General features: G+C 32.6%; 1 protein-coding gene across 1 annotated transcript; it reads left to right on the forward strand.

Moving 5' to 3' along the window:
• Positions 1–10,407: 10,407 nt before the first annotated feature.
• LOC132739039 (uncharacterized) lies at positions 10,408–13,162 on the forward strand. The gene is made up of 3 exons (XM_060726687.1): positions 10,408–10,666; positions 10,975–11,199; positions 13,101–13,162. The coding sequence occupies exons 1-3, from the start codon at positions 10,450–10,452 to the stop codon at positions 13,160–13,162; spliced, it is 504 nt and encodes a 167-aa protein (XP_060582670.1). The 5' UTR covers positions 10,408–10,449.
• The last annotated feature ends 2,064 nt before the right edge of the window (positions 13,163–15,226 follow it).

Raw genomic sequence — 15,226 nt, forward strand, 5'->3', positions numbered from 1 at the left:
TTTTTTAATAGATAAATACCTGAATATTTGTAGAAATAAAATAATTATATCTCAATATTTTAATGATAACACTATACTACATATTCATTATATATTATCCGCAAATCCATTGCCAGGTCCGACGATATTATTTTTAAGAATATCGCTTAATATATAGATATGGTTAAGTATTCTTTTGAATAATAAAACACGTTTGTCTTAAGAGCTCAACCAACTAAACATAAACAATACACTCAATGGTCATGTATTGAAATGAAAAGACGTGCTCCTTTCAAGCTATATGACATTATGTTATAGATGACCTGGTAGATCAGATTAAATAACATGTTTTGAATAGATTAATTGTTAAAAAAGAACCTTCATGTCAGCAAACATTATTTAGATTAAATGAAGTTTAAGTTAAAAAAGGAAACCATTGAAAGTCGTTTAAATTGAAACAATAGTTATTTAGGCTCGATTTAAAAGACTTTTTTACAGACTGCAGCACAAAACCGAGTAAAATCAAGTTCAAAAGGAAAACATGAAAGTTTTAAAATTTTAATTGATAAACATCTACCGTAACGAATGTTTTCATTGAACGTTAAATGTGTCCGTACTTTTTATTTCTTCAATGAAAAGCAGATTTTTCAAGAATCGGGCTTTATATATCCTTAACAAGACAACAAATGGACGGACCGGAATAAAATTGAACATTGAAAGAGGATATAACTATGGTGGCTGATTTGTGCCATTTGTGTTTTCGTCCCGCGACCCCGCCAAGCGAAAAGTCGAGAATTAACAAGTTAAAATGGCTGGGTCGCGGAGCGAAAACACGCTAATTAGCGGGGGCGCGCGGCGAAGTTTAAGAAATAAAAACTTCGCCCCGCGAGGGCGCGGAGCGAAGATTAAGAAATAAAACGGCGGGGGCGCGGGGCGAAGTTTAATGAAATAAAACTTCGCCCCGCGCCCCCGCTAATTAGCGTGTTTTCGTCCCGCGACCCCGCCAAGCGAAAAGTCGAGAATTAACAAGTTTAAATGGCGGGGTCGCGGAGCGAAAACACGCTAATTAGCGGGGGCGCGCGGCGAAGTTTAACAAATAAAACTTCGCCCCGCGAGGGCGCGGAGCGAGAATTAAGAAATAAAACGGCGGGGGCGCGGGGCGAAGTTTAATGAAATAAAACTTCGCCCCGCGCCCCCGCTAATTAGCGTGTTTTCGTCCCGCGACCCCGCCAAGCGAAAAGTCGAGAATTAACAAATTAAAATGGCGGGGGCGCGGGGCGAAAACACGAATGGCACAAATCAGCCACCATATATAACACCTGCATATCACAGATAAGCTGTAAACAAATAAATTAAACCAACAGACAATATATATCCAAAGATCATTAAACAGTATTTAAGTGAGAACACTGAAAGTAAAAGAAAAACAAGAAAAAGGTAAATAGGAATGAACTAAAATACCACAATCCCATCAATAATGTCGTGCTAAATGATCTTCAAAGATCAAAACAAAACAAAGTTTATGCATGAGTATGAGTGTATGCCCAGGACAAATTTAACGGCTGCCATACAGCACAAACAATATTGATGTGACCATAGAATATATTCTTTAAAAATCGATAAAACGGCAAATATGAAAATGTTGCAGGCACGTTTTGATTATGCCTGTTCATGAACGGTAGCGGTTAGTACCGTCTGTTTTTACCGTTCATGCCCCCTTATACCGAGTTAATTTAAAACAGGATTTAACTTTTAAAGCCGACTTCTGATATTGAACGTTTATATAGTCAATGGAATGGTCAAAATAATAGCTACAATAGTATAGAGGGCATTCGTTGCCAAATTTCCAGACATGTAAAGTGTTCCTTTTAAAAACTATTTTTGAAAATGTAAAGTTTAACGTATATTGTTGCGTTCCGTGCGGATGACTCTTTAATAACTGCTGTAAACTGTTATATGTTTTATTACTTAAGGCCGCTTCTCTATGCAATCTGTTCATGTACTTTTGTATAATAAGTCAGCTTTATAACAGCCTTGTGTTATTTTGCTTATGCAATTATAATAATTCACACCACAGACATAGACATATGCTGTATCATATATGCATTATTTAAATATGCCTACTTTGAATAATGCTTGATAATCAGACATTAATAGACAGGATGCGATCGCAAACAAATGCTTATTATTAAAGCACTTAAAATAAATAAGCCCATGCAAGACTCATTTACTGGTACCAATTAAGCAACTTTCAGCTTTTATGCGACTCAGAAAAACGGACTGACGGACATCAGACGACACATTTTGGACTCCGCAGTAAATTAGATAACTTCATGGAATTATAAGTAAAATAAACAAATAACGTAAGAATGTTCAACTTTAACTATTTAAATTTATTTATGTAAAACCTTAACAATCAACCTTGCGCATTTGTAAAATCCGACAACAATTTTAATATGAAATATCTCGAATTTCAATATACGATCGTGCCTACAAAATCAACAGTAAGATATGATTCAGATCGGGGCTGGCGCTTGTGTTATAAACAATAAATAAACAGTTATACAGTAGAGATATTAATACTTAAACTTTAAAATGGAAAATGTTAATAAACAAAATAGAATTAATTTAACTCTCTTTTAATATAGATACTAATTCACCTAGGAAAATATACGCAAATTGCTATTGCAAAACTTTTCCAGCATAGAATATTGACTTAAGTTTATTTCTGACAAATGTTCTAATGTAAAAATAAAATAATTATTAAATTCTTGTTAAAGCTTCTTTAAGTAAATTTTGTACAGAAAAAATAAAATAAAGTAACTTTTCAATGTAAAATAATATTCTACTCTTAATTTCCATATTCGAGTTAATGAATATAAATTCTATATATGCTATCATGCTTTCATGAGTATGCTTATATTTCTTTAAATTGCTTAAACATTTATATGACGTGTAAATCGGCCATATTAAGAAAATCGAATTTTTATTTTAGTTATTGTTTTATAAAGTCTGGCTTAGCTAACGTGATACATTCAATAAATGACTGATATATAGATTTAAAACACTTAAGAATGATTGACCGATTTAAGTCAAGCACTTTGTTGGACAGTCTTTGTTGAATATTAAAGAAGGTCGAAAAGTCAACGATGGTTTCCCATTATTTTATCGTCTACTGGTGACCATGTGATCATGACATTCGTGACGTCAAATAATCGTCTGCACTTAAGAGGCTATTTGTTGCCAAAAATCCAGCCTTTGAAACTTGACAATGCATACTTCGGTTCTACTAAACAGATTAGTAAAAATCTAATTGTCGACCCGAAAAGTTTACATACTGCACTTTTTGTTACCCCTTTTTTTTATTATCTCGATTGTTTAAAAAAAAGCTGTTAACATGCAACTTCCCAAACCCTTATTTATAAATGTAAAAATTTCCCAAATTTGCGACATGTAGAAATGAAAACGAATTTAAAAAACCGTACACAAACTTTTTAATGCTGTGCATCAGACGTTAAATTAACTATCCAACTTGACCCCACTCGGGAAAAAAACCCAACCACATTCCCTTTTTACATGATTCAAACGCGTTTAATTTGAAAACCCGATTTTGCAACTTCATATAGGGAATTATACGGAAATAGACAAAATTAAAAAGGGAGCCAAATTTCACGAAAGAAAGAATATAAAGAGAGGAAAACTCTTGCCTTGGTAAAAAAAATTTTTAAAAAATTAATAAAAACTTTACATCAATTTCTTGACTTTGAACATCCTCTGATTTTGTTAAAACGTATTCTAGTACAGGGATATTCAAGTAATGCAAAATTGGGTTAAGATATAATGTAAAAATGTAACAAACGTATATACTGATAATGAGCATAATAGTATGCAAAAACTAAAGTTGGTGAAATACTATAAGGAAAATTTTCCCTTATTATAATGACACACACCACTATTCATTTGATATCATTTGATAGGGTTTTGTGAGCCACGGCAATCCTCTAAAACATATCTTTTTTTTATATTCAGCAAATAGTACTAGAATGCGATACATGGAAGGCACTTTTGGCAACACGAATAAAGCAGAACTGAAACAATTAAGCCTGTGCCTTCTTTCTTAAAAGGACTATGTTGGGTTATAGAAAAAAACTCATATTTTTGACCAAAGTGGAAATAACCACGAAACAATGCAAAAGTTTACTATCGATAATTCCGTTGTAAAACCCAAAATTTGTGAATTTGCCCCTTTTTAAAGTTGAAAAAAATTTTTCAGTGTACCCTTGGAAACCTTGTTTACCTCCATTGGGATTTTTTTGAGTCATAGGTTGTGATTTACCCTTTTTAAATTGTTAAACATATGTAAGCGGGCTTTGGGGTTAAAGGGTTTTTTTTTATGCTTGTGTAAATTTCAATGACAGCTCAAAAATATGTGTTTACATGCTGTCTTAGCTGTTACTAGATTTCCCCTGTCTAGTTTTTCTGTCTATAAAATCAAAAGCAGAAAACCCTTCTTTTATGGACAGGAAATACTACACGGGAATATTTTATTTATTTTGAAGTGACGGTTTCTAAGAGAAAAAATTTAAAAAAAGGTAAATTAAATTGATAATAAACCACACTTTACTTTGGGAAATCTTTTTAAATTTTTACTTATTGAAAAAAACAAAATGGGAAAAATGGGAAACTATATGGTAAAAAATAAAAAGTTATATACGAAAGGGTACATGCACACTTTGGTTATAATTTTACTATTGTTAAAGGTTTTTTATTCTTGTCAAGTCATACGCTAGAATTAAGGTTATAATATAATAGTACTACTAGGAAAGACAACAGCCAGAATTTGGTCTGTATTAGTAATTACTCGTATCAAAATCTTTATCAGATGTTTGACTTGAAAATTTGAAAGTGTAAGGTAGCAGCTTAACTGTAAATGTTACTCATTCCTATGCAAATTGGAATACCATCAGTAAAATTTATTTGTCATTGAATATAGTCTTTTCAATAGTTTTCACTTCCTTGAAAAAATATTTAACACTCAGACAGTATGTAACCTTTGGTGTTTTTTGTTGTTTTTTTTTAAGTGTCTTTTTCCAGGAAATGTGGTGTCTACAGCGTTTTAAAACTTATATATAAGCCTATATTCCATTAAAGTCGCTGATGTTGGTTGTAGGCAATCGTGCAAGTGAATTATGTTAAAAACCTAAAAGGTATGGTAAACGGAAAATACGCCGCTTCTTGTCGCCGACGGTAAATACCGAAAATGAGAGGAAAATACGTTTATTTACGATGATTTAGTGGGCGGGAAAATGGGCGGAGCTTATTTTATCTCTATTGAAAAAAACGTGTAAAGCTGGATTATGCTGATCTGAATCATGATGGTTCGACAATGTAAAGCTAAGAATGTAACTTCTGTTTTGAGTATTCGAACACTTGGTATTGCTACTATCAGTTAATGTTTTTGTCGTTTTTAACAAAATGTATTTTGTTGAAATGCATGTTTTCAATGTTTAAATTGGCAAAAATCAATCCAAATATGCCCCCAAATTTGGGGTTTACTACAAAGAAATCAATTTATTTTTTTCCAAATTTAAAAAACTGCAACCGATCAACCCCAAAGGGTGGATTTTTTGCGCAAACCAATAGCTCCAAAAACTTTCACTGATCTTTGGTCGTTGTTAAAAATTCCCAAAACAAAATTTGAAGGGAAAAATTTTTTTAAAAAAAGTTCCAAAATTTTTGAGATTGAAATAAAGGGGAAATTCCCTTTTAAGAAAGGTTTTTCCGGGTTAAAATGCCCAATTTGAAAAAGACCCCTTTTTAGGTTTTGTAAAAATCAAATTAAAAGTAAAACCCTAAAAAGGCTTTGTCTGACTTTACGAAAATGAAAAAACCCCCCTTGTATGTGGGAAATGATTTTTTCATTATGACTACTAGTTTTGTATTATTAATGATAATTATCAATCTGAAAATAGTTTAACCCGGGTTAAACAATAATTTTATTGACTGCCGCAAATAAAGTTCATGCACTTCTTCTTCGTTTCATTGAAACAATGCAGAAGTAAAAGGAATCATTTATAGCCTGAGCCCGCACGGGTAAGAGGTGGGGGGGTGGGGGTTACAGGTCCGAGATCTTCTGCAGGTATAAATGCACATAAAATGCATCAATGCTATTCTTGAAGTAAAGTATACGACTTTTTTCATTATTTCAACATTCATTGTATGCTTTTCGTTGCTTATAAACAAAAACAATTTAGATTTTTTGTTCTGTTGTAACTAAAGGTATGAACAATGAGACAAGATTATGGATAAATTTCGTGAAATTGGCGTGCAAACGACCTTTGATGAAGATGACGTCTTTGATATTTCCCCAACGTAAACCATTACCCCGGGGGCTTTTCGGGAACGTCACCAACTTTTCGCCTGGCATTCGTTTTGGCAATTTCCCACGTTTGGGGAATTTTATTTTTTCAAGCCAGAAAGTAAAGGGGTCTAAACGTAGTTACGGAAATTTTTAAAGGGAAGATTATACTCGGATAAAAAAAGATTTGCAAGTACGAAAAAGGGTACATTTAGTTTTTTTCCTCATTTATTTTTCAACATCTTCTTTTGCATAAAATATCCCTCACATCCCCGTGCTGATTTTGGGCGATCCGAAAAAATTGATTGCAGGCCGTGCATATTTTTTAAAGTGAGTCATTTAAGCTGAAAACGTGCCAAATTTTGGGACAAAGTTAAAACAAATTTTAAAGCCTTCCACTTTATGTGCGCCCAATAAAAACCCATTTTTTTGCTTTTTAAACTTTTCTTTATTTTGGGTTTTGGAAAAATAAAAATTTATATTCGTTAGGTTCATTACTAAATTTTAAATTTAATTAAATTGAAAAAAAAATTTAATTTTGCCCCAAATGATTTTTATTCAACTTCTTAAATTTAAAATTGAATTTAATTAAAGTATTAAAATTACACCCCTTAAAATCCTAGTTTTTAAAAGGGGTCTTTAAAAAACGTGTAAGTAACAATATCGGGAAATTTATATTATATAAATTATTAAATGCCCTGTGACCCAATTTTAACAATGATCCATTTAAAGTCATCAAGTACAAAAAAATTTTGAAATTTTCACAATTTTATAAACCCGGCTGTAGTTAACCTTGCATTTGTGACTCGATAAAAAAGACCCCCAATAGTTTGATTTTAATGAAAATGTTAGATTTTTTTTTTATAAAAAATTTCGTTTTCTGTCTCCTTATTTCCCCGGTAATAAAAACCATTCCCTTTTAATTTAGTCATTTTTTTCTTAAGTCCCCAATTTTTTTTGGTATAGGTAATGGCTAAATATAAAAAAACCCCGAGGGTCACATTTGTTGTAATTTAAAAAATGCCTTAACGGTTCTTTCCCCAAGGCCTTTTTTAAATTTTAAGTTAAAATCCCTATTCCCCCATTTTAAAGAGGACACTGCATTTTTAAAAACCAATTTATATTTAGGGCAAAAAAAAAGGAAGCTTTTTGCAGACCCCTGAATTATATTTTGAAATTTCAAGTTTTCAAAAATTTTTAAAAAACCCATGCACATGAACGCATTTTTTTTTTAGGGTTTGAAAAACCCCAAAAAAAGTCCCAGTAAATGATGTTAAGGAATGCTCAAATAAACATAATGATTAACTTAATTATGGTGAATTATAATAACTTATAGTGTTGATATTTCTGTTGTTAATCAAAATGATGTTGTTATTGTTGTTGATGATGGTGATGATGATGGTGATGATAATTATGATGGTGGTGGTGTTGGTAGTGATGATGATGATGATGATGGCGACGACGATGACGATGATGATCAAATGATCATAATGATTAGATAAATGATGGTGTTGTTATTATTACTTTATGTGTCTTTGTTGTTAATAATGATGATGGTGATGATGATGGTGATGATGGTAATTCGGATGCTGATCAACTGATCATATGATTTAAGGGGCTTGGTTTACTAATAGCCAAAATTGCCCTGTCTCAGAATTTGCTCAAACATATATATGTATGTTGTTGTTATTATTACTTCAAATATTGTTGTTCTTTGTAATGGTGATGATAATAATGATGTTTAAAAATTATCATAATTTTCAAATAAACGTGGTTTGTTATTAAAAATTTTAAGTGTTTGTTTTGTTTGGTTAACCCATGTTTTGATGATGATAAATCATAAAAGGGCAAGTTTATATGTATTTAAAATTTAAAAAACTTTCCCCCAAGTTTCATGATTTATATTATCAATTTTGACAATTAAACGAAAGGGTCCCTCACTCAAAATTTTTACTTGATGATTCGGGATTAAAGGCACCGTCCTTAAAATTGCAATTAAAAGTTGGTTTTTTGTATTTTTAATTTGCAGATCCACTTACAAAATTTGGGCTTGGGAAAAAAACCTTAAAAACTTTAAAGTTTGAAATGTTTACATAGATCAAGTGAAACAATTTAAATATCGATCTTTTTTATGGTGCGGGCTCGATTCGATTGACAAGTATTGTAACACTGTTCTTTTTAAAGTCATTTTGTAATAAGAGGAAAACGAAATGAGAAAAAGATTTGAAAAATTTTAAAGACATTTTTAGTCCAGACCTACATCAATAATGACAATACCCGGGACAGATCTCGAAAAATAACTTTTCCGGGAAGATAACCGCATTTCCTCGATTATTGGCCGATGTTTTTTTTGGGGGGGGGCGGGAAAAGCATAACAGAAATGACTACCAGTTTGCACCATTTTTTACAAGCATCTTTAAAATCAAATCTATCCCTATTTTTTCCGATCTTCTTTTACAGGAAAATAATGAAATGCCACCTTTCGACTTTCAAAACATCCTGAAATGTAACCCGTTCAATATTTACATCAGTGGGGCATGCCGGAACGTCCATGTTCGGGGAATTCAACCACTCTGGTCCAAAACTCTGGTACTGATGATGTAAATAGGAGATCTTGAAGAAACTGACAGGAAAACTTAACAGCGGCTGTGCAGGAAAACAACGAGAGACAAGAAAAAACGCTGAGATTAAATTTTTGAAAAAACCAACGTAAGGTATGCCGCAGTAATTTGTAAACTTTATTTTCATTTTTAAAGGGGGTTCAATGGATACAGTTTTTTTTAATAAAAGGGGTTTCCCAAACCACGTTTCAAGGGGTCAACTTTTTCTTTTAAAAGGGGCACATATGCCTCAAAAAGTTTTTAAAAAAATTTTTTTTAGAAATTTTTGAGGGTTTTTTTAAAAGTTTTTTGAATAGGGTTTTTGAGCTTTGTTAGAGGGTTTAAAATTTGACGGAAGTAGGTTTAAAGGGTTTTGACGTGTAATTAAAGAGAGAAAAATTTTAAAACAAAGTACAAAAATATTATTTTGACTTCCATTTTAAAAATATTTATCCCCTATTATTAAAACCTATTTTAAACAGAGCTAATTTGAAAAGATAGTCAATGTTTATGACAAATAAATATTACTTTGGGAAAATTGTAAGAAGATACGAAAAGTAAAAAGTTATTAAGAAATAAAATCGGTAGAATTTCTGAGGCATAATGGATCTTTGATATGTCCAACATCAAAATCAAGCAGTCTGACTCCTTATTAAACCGTTATACTTACTGATTATACATGTATCTTACAAGATTTACATGTAGCATCACTTGTGCACTTGAAGGTTTTTTATGATGTTATTTATGAAGCCAGTATCACTTGGATGCAAGAGGTAAAGGACTCTGCATTACAGTCGGCATTTTAGGAGTACATGGTTGCGGGATCCTACATCCTGTAAATATTATGCTGAATATGGTCTACCGTCATGGTAGCCTTAACTTTGTTGCAGATGTCAACCATTTATAAAGAGTTGTTAATTTGGATAAGGTCTATGTGTACATATTTGTTCCTTTTCACTGATATGGCAACGAGTGGTGAATGCATGTTATTGGTTTTATCCAATTGAGGGTTTTTTATGTAAAGCAATCAAATATAATTTATATCTACAAAATGTTCATGCTGAAATATCATTCATTATTATCTTATTTTCTCGCTGCCCAAAATTTATTATTTAATTAACCCATAAGGACTATATAAGTGACATTAGATGTATGCTCTTTTCGGCGTTCTTGCATCACTCATTACAAAAAGCAGCGTTCTTTCATCACTAATTACAAAAAGCATCGTTTTTGCATAACTGATTACAAAACGCAGCGTTTTTGCATCACTTTGATAACAAAAAGCCGCGGTCTTGCCTCACTTTTATAACAAAAATCACCGGTCTTCTATCACTTTAATAACAAAAAAGGCGCGTTTTCGCATCATTTTAATAACAAAAGCAGCGTTCATGCATCACTTACATAACAAAAACAGCGTTCTTGCATCGCTTTAATAACAAAAAGCAAGCGTTTCTGTGTAATTTTAGATTTTGCTGAAGGAGATGAGGGAATCTCTCAACATGTGTACCAAAAATGCTTGATAAGCTCGACAAAAGCACGTCCAACAAACTAGGTCACGTTAAACAGATGCTCGAATCGTTGACCTCAGACCGTACGGACGACCGTGTGATTAGAGAAGGTATTGAACGCATGCGCCAGCATGTCATAGACCGGAAGAGAATTGTGCGAGTTGCAGACGAACTACCATGGGCTATACGTGTCGCTATTTATAGACTGGTGAATAAATTCGGTAAGCGTTCTGTTCTATTTTAGCAATCAATTTCCGTTTGCCTTTTTTTTGATCATTTGATTTCGTAAAATATTTAGCAATTATTCACTGCGAATAGGCCTTACGCGGGCCGGCAAAACCTTGGAATACCATTTATAGTTTTAATTTAAAAAAAATCAAACCTTTCCATACTTTACAAGTAACATATTCGAAAATTTCTAGGAATGCAAAATCAAATGGAAATATTTTGAGAAAATTTTGGGATTGTCATATTTATAATAATTGTTCAGTATGAGATTTTAATTACAAAACATTTCGTTGTTATATAGATCATCTTACTTGGCAAGAATTTGCCGAGGTTGTCGGGGTTAACGAATCTACAATACAGTCCCGTGGCGGCAGGAAAAAAGATGCAGACGACATTGAGCATTCGGATATCCTTGACAACGATATGTGCGCCAAAATTCTTGCTCAGTGGATAACACAGTCGGAGGAAAACGATGCTGACAAATTGATGAACATTATACAAGAATTTGATGCTCAAACATCGAAAGGTAATAAAACAACTTAGCAAATGATCATCATGAACAGTAACATTTTATACTTTCATTATATGACATGTTTATTGTGAAAACAATCCAATCTTATATGTATTGGATCGCATAATGCAAGATTATTATTAAGTTGCTCGCTTCAGAACGATCAACGATATAATAGAATATTCTTAATGTGACACATAAGTATTTAATTTCTGAACACCCTCAAATGTGGGAATTACAAATAGGTCCCCGCCTTCTTTTCAGTTAATATTAGCTTTATAGTCTATGTTTTACATTGATAGTCTAATATTTGTATTTTTTCTTTAAATCAAAAGTTACCAATCAAATAGATAAGACGAATATAATACTGGGATGCCGGTTTGTAAAATTAGATTTTGGACCATGCTAAAAATCGACCCCCTGGGTCATTTTTCGAATGACCTTGCCAACATTCCAACATTAAATTTGATTAAAAAAAGTCGTAAATTTTTTTTGCCCCCGCCATGGTAATGGCCGGGGCATATAGTGTTACCCCTGTTCCGTCATTATGTCCTTCCGTCCTTCCATCCTTCCGTCCTTCTGTCAAATTCCGTCATCATCCAGTTTCCGTTTTCAATTATCTTAAGAACAGTTGCACACATTCAACTCAAATTTGACATATGGATATGTCACGAGAAAATACAGGTCAAGTTCGAATTTGGTCATGGTACGATGATTTTTGGCAGAGTTGTGCCCCTTTTACTTTGAAAATAATATGAAATTTTCAGTTTCTGTTCATTATCTCCCCAACAGTACAACACATTCAACTCAAACTTAAAATATGGATACGTCATGAGAAAATACAGGTCAAGTTTAAATTTGGTCATGGTTCGATGATTTTTGGCAGAGTTATGCCCCTTTTATTTTGAAAATAATATGAAATTTTCAGTTTCCGGTCATTATCTCCCCAACGGTACAACACATTCAACTCAAACTTGGCATATGGATGCGTCAAAGGAATGCGCAGGTCAAGTTCAAATTTGGTTATGGTTCAATGACTTTTGGCAGAGTTATGCCCCTTTCACTTTGAAAAACTATATGAAATTTACAGTTTCTGTTCATTATCTACCCAATTAAACATCACATTCAACTCAAATTTGACATATGGATATGTTTTTGGAATGCCCAGGCCAAGTTCGAATTTGGTCATGGTTCAATGATTTTTTGGCAGAGTAATGCCCCTTTCACTTTGAAAATAATATGAAATTTACAGTTTCTGTTCATTATCTACCCAACAGTGTTACATATTCAACTTAAATTTGACATATGTATATGTCAAAGGAATGGGCAGGTCAAGTTGGAATTTGGTCATGGTTTGATGATTTTTTGGCAGAATTATGTCCCTTTCACTTTAAAAATAATATAGATACATCTTAGGAATAAGCAGTTTAAGTTTGAATTTGGTCGTGATTCAATGATTTTAGACAAACTTATCTTTCCTGAATGTTGGAAAAATTTTGGACTTTCAGTTTCAGCACTCATACTTTTAGCCATTATTTTGGCTACAAATATGCAATATGCTATTTTTAAAAGGTTCAGTGCCTTGAACATTGTATGAAAATGGTTTGTGTTAACATTGAAAAGTTTTAAGGGCTTTGAACTTAAAATGAAAAAAATAATTAATGCACCATCTGAAATTTTGGCTGCATGCGGGGGCATCCGTGGCATGATGACACATTTCTAGTTTTTTATCAGTCGTTGATTTTTTTAATAAAAAATTGGTTTGATCAATACGCCACATAGTAAATTCCCAGACGAAGTTTTCAGAGGTTGTATTTACAGTAATTAAAAAAGCTATGGATTTTGAAAAATAATATCAACGGAATAGAAAACCTGAAACATATTGATACAGAAATGAGTGATATCTTTATTTTCAGAAATGACTGAAACGTTTCAAAAGAAAACAGTCGGCCAGCCACTTTCCTCAACATTTGTTTGAACAAAAATTCAAACGGTCTTTCCATGGCAATACTCAAGAAAACTTCCCGGGCCGGAAGCTCAATCAATTCTTGTGGATGCGCAGTGTAAGGAGTCAAAAACTTCCCGGATCAACCGATCACAGTTTGGAAGCATCAAGCTGGAACATGGGGAAGTTACAAGTGGAGATGAACGAAAAACTTGACAAGATGTTGAAGCTAATGGTAGAAGACAGAAACTCCGGGAAGAGGAAAGATCTGAAAACGAGGCAGGAGGATACAACCTATACAAAACTGTTTATGGAAGGACAATTTGTATAATCAGTTACAACGTTGTGTGTATCATTATGTACAAGTAGGGTTTATATGGGAGGAAATAATGAGTATAAGAAATTTAAAACATTTTAAAATACATATTATTTCGAAACGGCTAAGAGAGAAACTTTGGTGGAATGAAAAGAATATTGTTTTTGCACAAATACTTAATGCTTTTTTCTGGGTTTATTATGTTGCTATTGTTGCTGCTTGTTTTTTGATACGGCAGTGCCTAAAATGAACATTTCCTACACTGTAACTGAAGTGGACTTATAACACAAGACAGTGATTACACTTTTTAAAGTTCCCGACTCAGTCCTTTTATATACTCGTATTTTTGTCTGTATCAAACAGCGTCTCAAATCATTATTCATGTCTTGTATGTTTTTTCTTTTTTTCTTTATTTTTGACAATTTCCTTATTTCTTTACCTTCTAACGTTATAAATCTATCTTTACATAATCATAATACATCAGTGCAATCTTTCATGTTAAAGCCTTTCTTTCTGACCCACCTATCCGTCTTTCAGCAAACATTTTCTCAAAATGTAGATTCAACATTTCATTTAAATACATTCATCTTGTGTATGTTCTCAAAACATCATATCCTTCCTTAGTTTACATTCTGTAGAAGATCTTCAATTGTAATCTTCATTGAAGTATGGTTTAAGTTTGGTTTCTAGTTACAGCGACATAAACTGTAATGTAATAAGTTATAACCCGGACGAAAAAAGTTACCATTTGTCATAAAGTGATATTCATTGTACTGGTTCTCATTACGGTTTCTATATAATATGCATATTTAATATATTTTTCTACTTGTTAAAGTCATGCCAACTTTTGTGTCATTATCATGATATAATATTTTGTTATTTTGTTTTTGTTTTGTTTTCTCTTAATGATACTTAATCGGAGATAATTATTTAATAAAGTACATGTATTATACATAGACTTGTTCTTCAAATTCTAAATACAGTCAAAGGTACGTGCGTATGTATAGATGTTCGGAATAACCCTACTATGTTTTATTATAACCTTCCCACTTAACGTACGTGCATGTATGTATAAGTGTTCGGAATAACCTTTACTTTTATAACCTTCCACAGCAAATACTGACTCACATTTTGATTGTTTAGGCTTTTCCTAGATACAGGGTTGTTACTGCTATTAAACTTGATGTATACATGTAGTTTTTTTTTTCTTTGCCTGGTTTTACGGCGCAACAATACAGTATAGGTCATATGACACAGAATCAGCAAAGATGATTTTGGCTAACCTTTGTTGTTACAATCTTCAAAGCAACACCAGGGGCCAGGCCAACCTCACCTGCAAGAGCTATTAGATGTATATACTCAAATAATTCGAACCCATATAGTTGCCTCAAAGGCTCACACAGGGAAAAACGGTGGCTACAATTCTTATGACTCGCCTACTTAAGGTAACCCCTCAGCAAGAAGGGACTTCTCTTACAGTGTTTTATCCCTTGTATTTTTGCATATGATCAAAACTTACATATCAAATAATTGACCTTTGACCTTTTTTAAATGACGCCAAAAGAGAACACACTTTTACATATATGACAAGACTAACATTGAATAAGTTAATGACATTATTATATTTGAGCGTTTGCCTAGCAATGCTTTATGCTAAATATCTAGGTTATAAGCCTTGTCTTAAGTGAAGAGAAGATTTTACAAAGAAATTTTCCTGTGCAAAGGTCTACACTTAACAAAAGTTCTAACCGATCACTTTTTAAATTTTGATTATTTTATAA

Source organism: Ruditapes philippinarum, unplaced genomic scaffold (assembly GCF_026571515.1).
Source record: "Ruditapes philippinarum isolate M1 unplaced genomic scaffold, ASM2657151v2 ctg3125_1_1_1_1, whole genome shotgun sequence".
Lineage (NCBI taxonomy): Eukaryota > Metazoa > Mollusca > Bivalvia > Venerida > Veneridae > Ruditapes > Ruditapes philippinarum.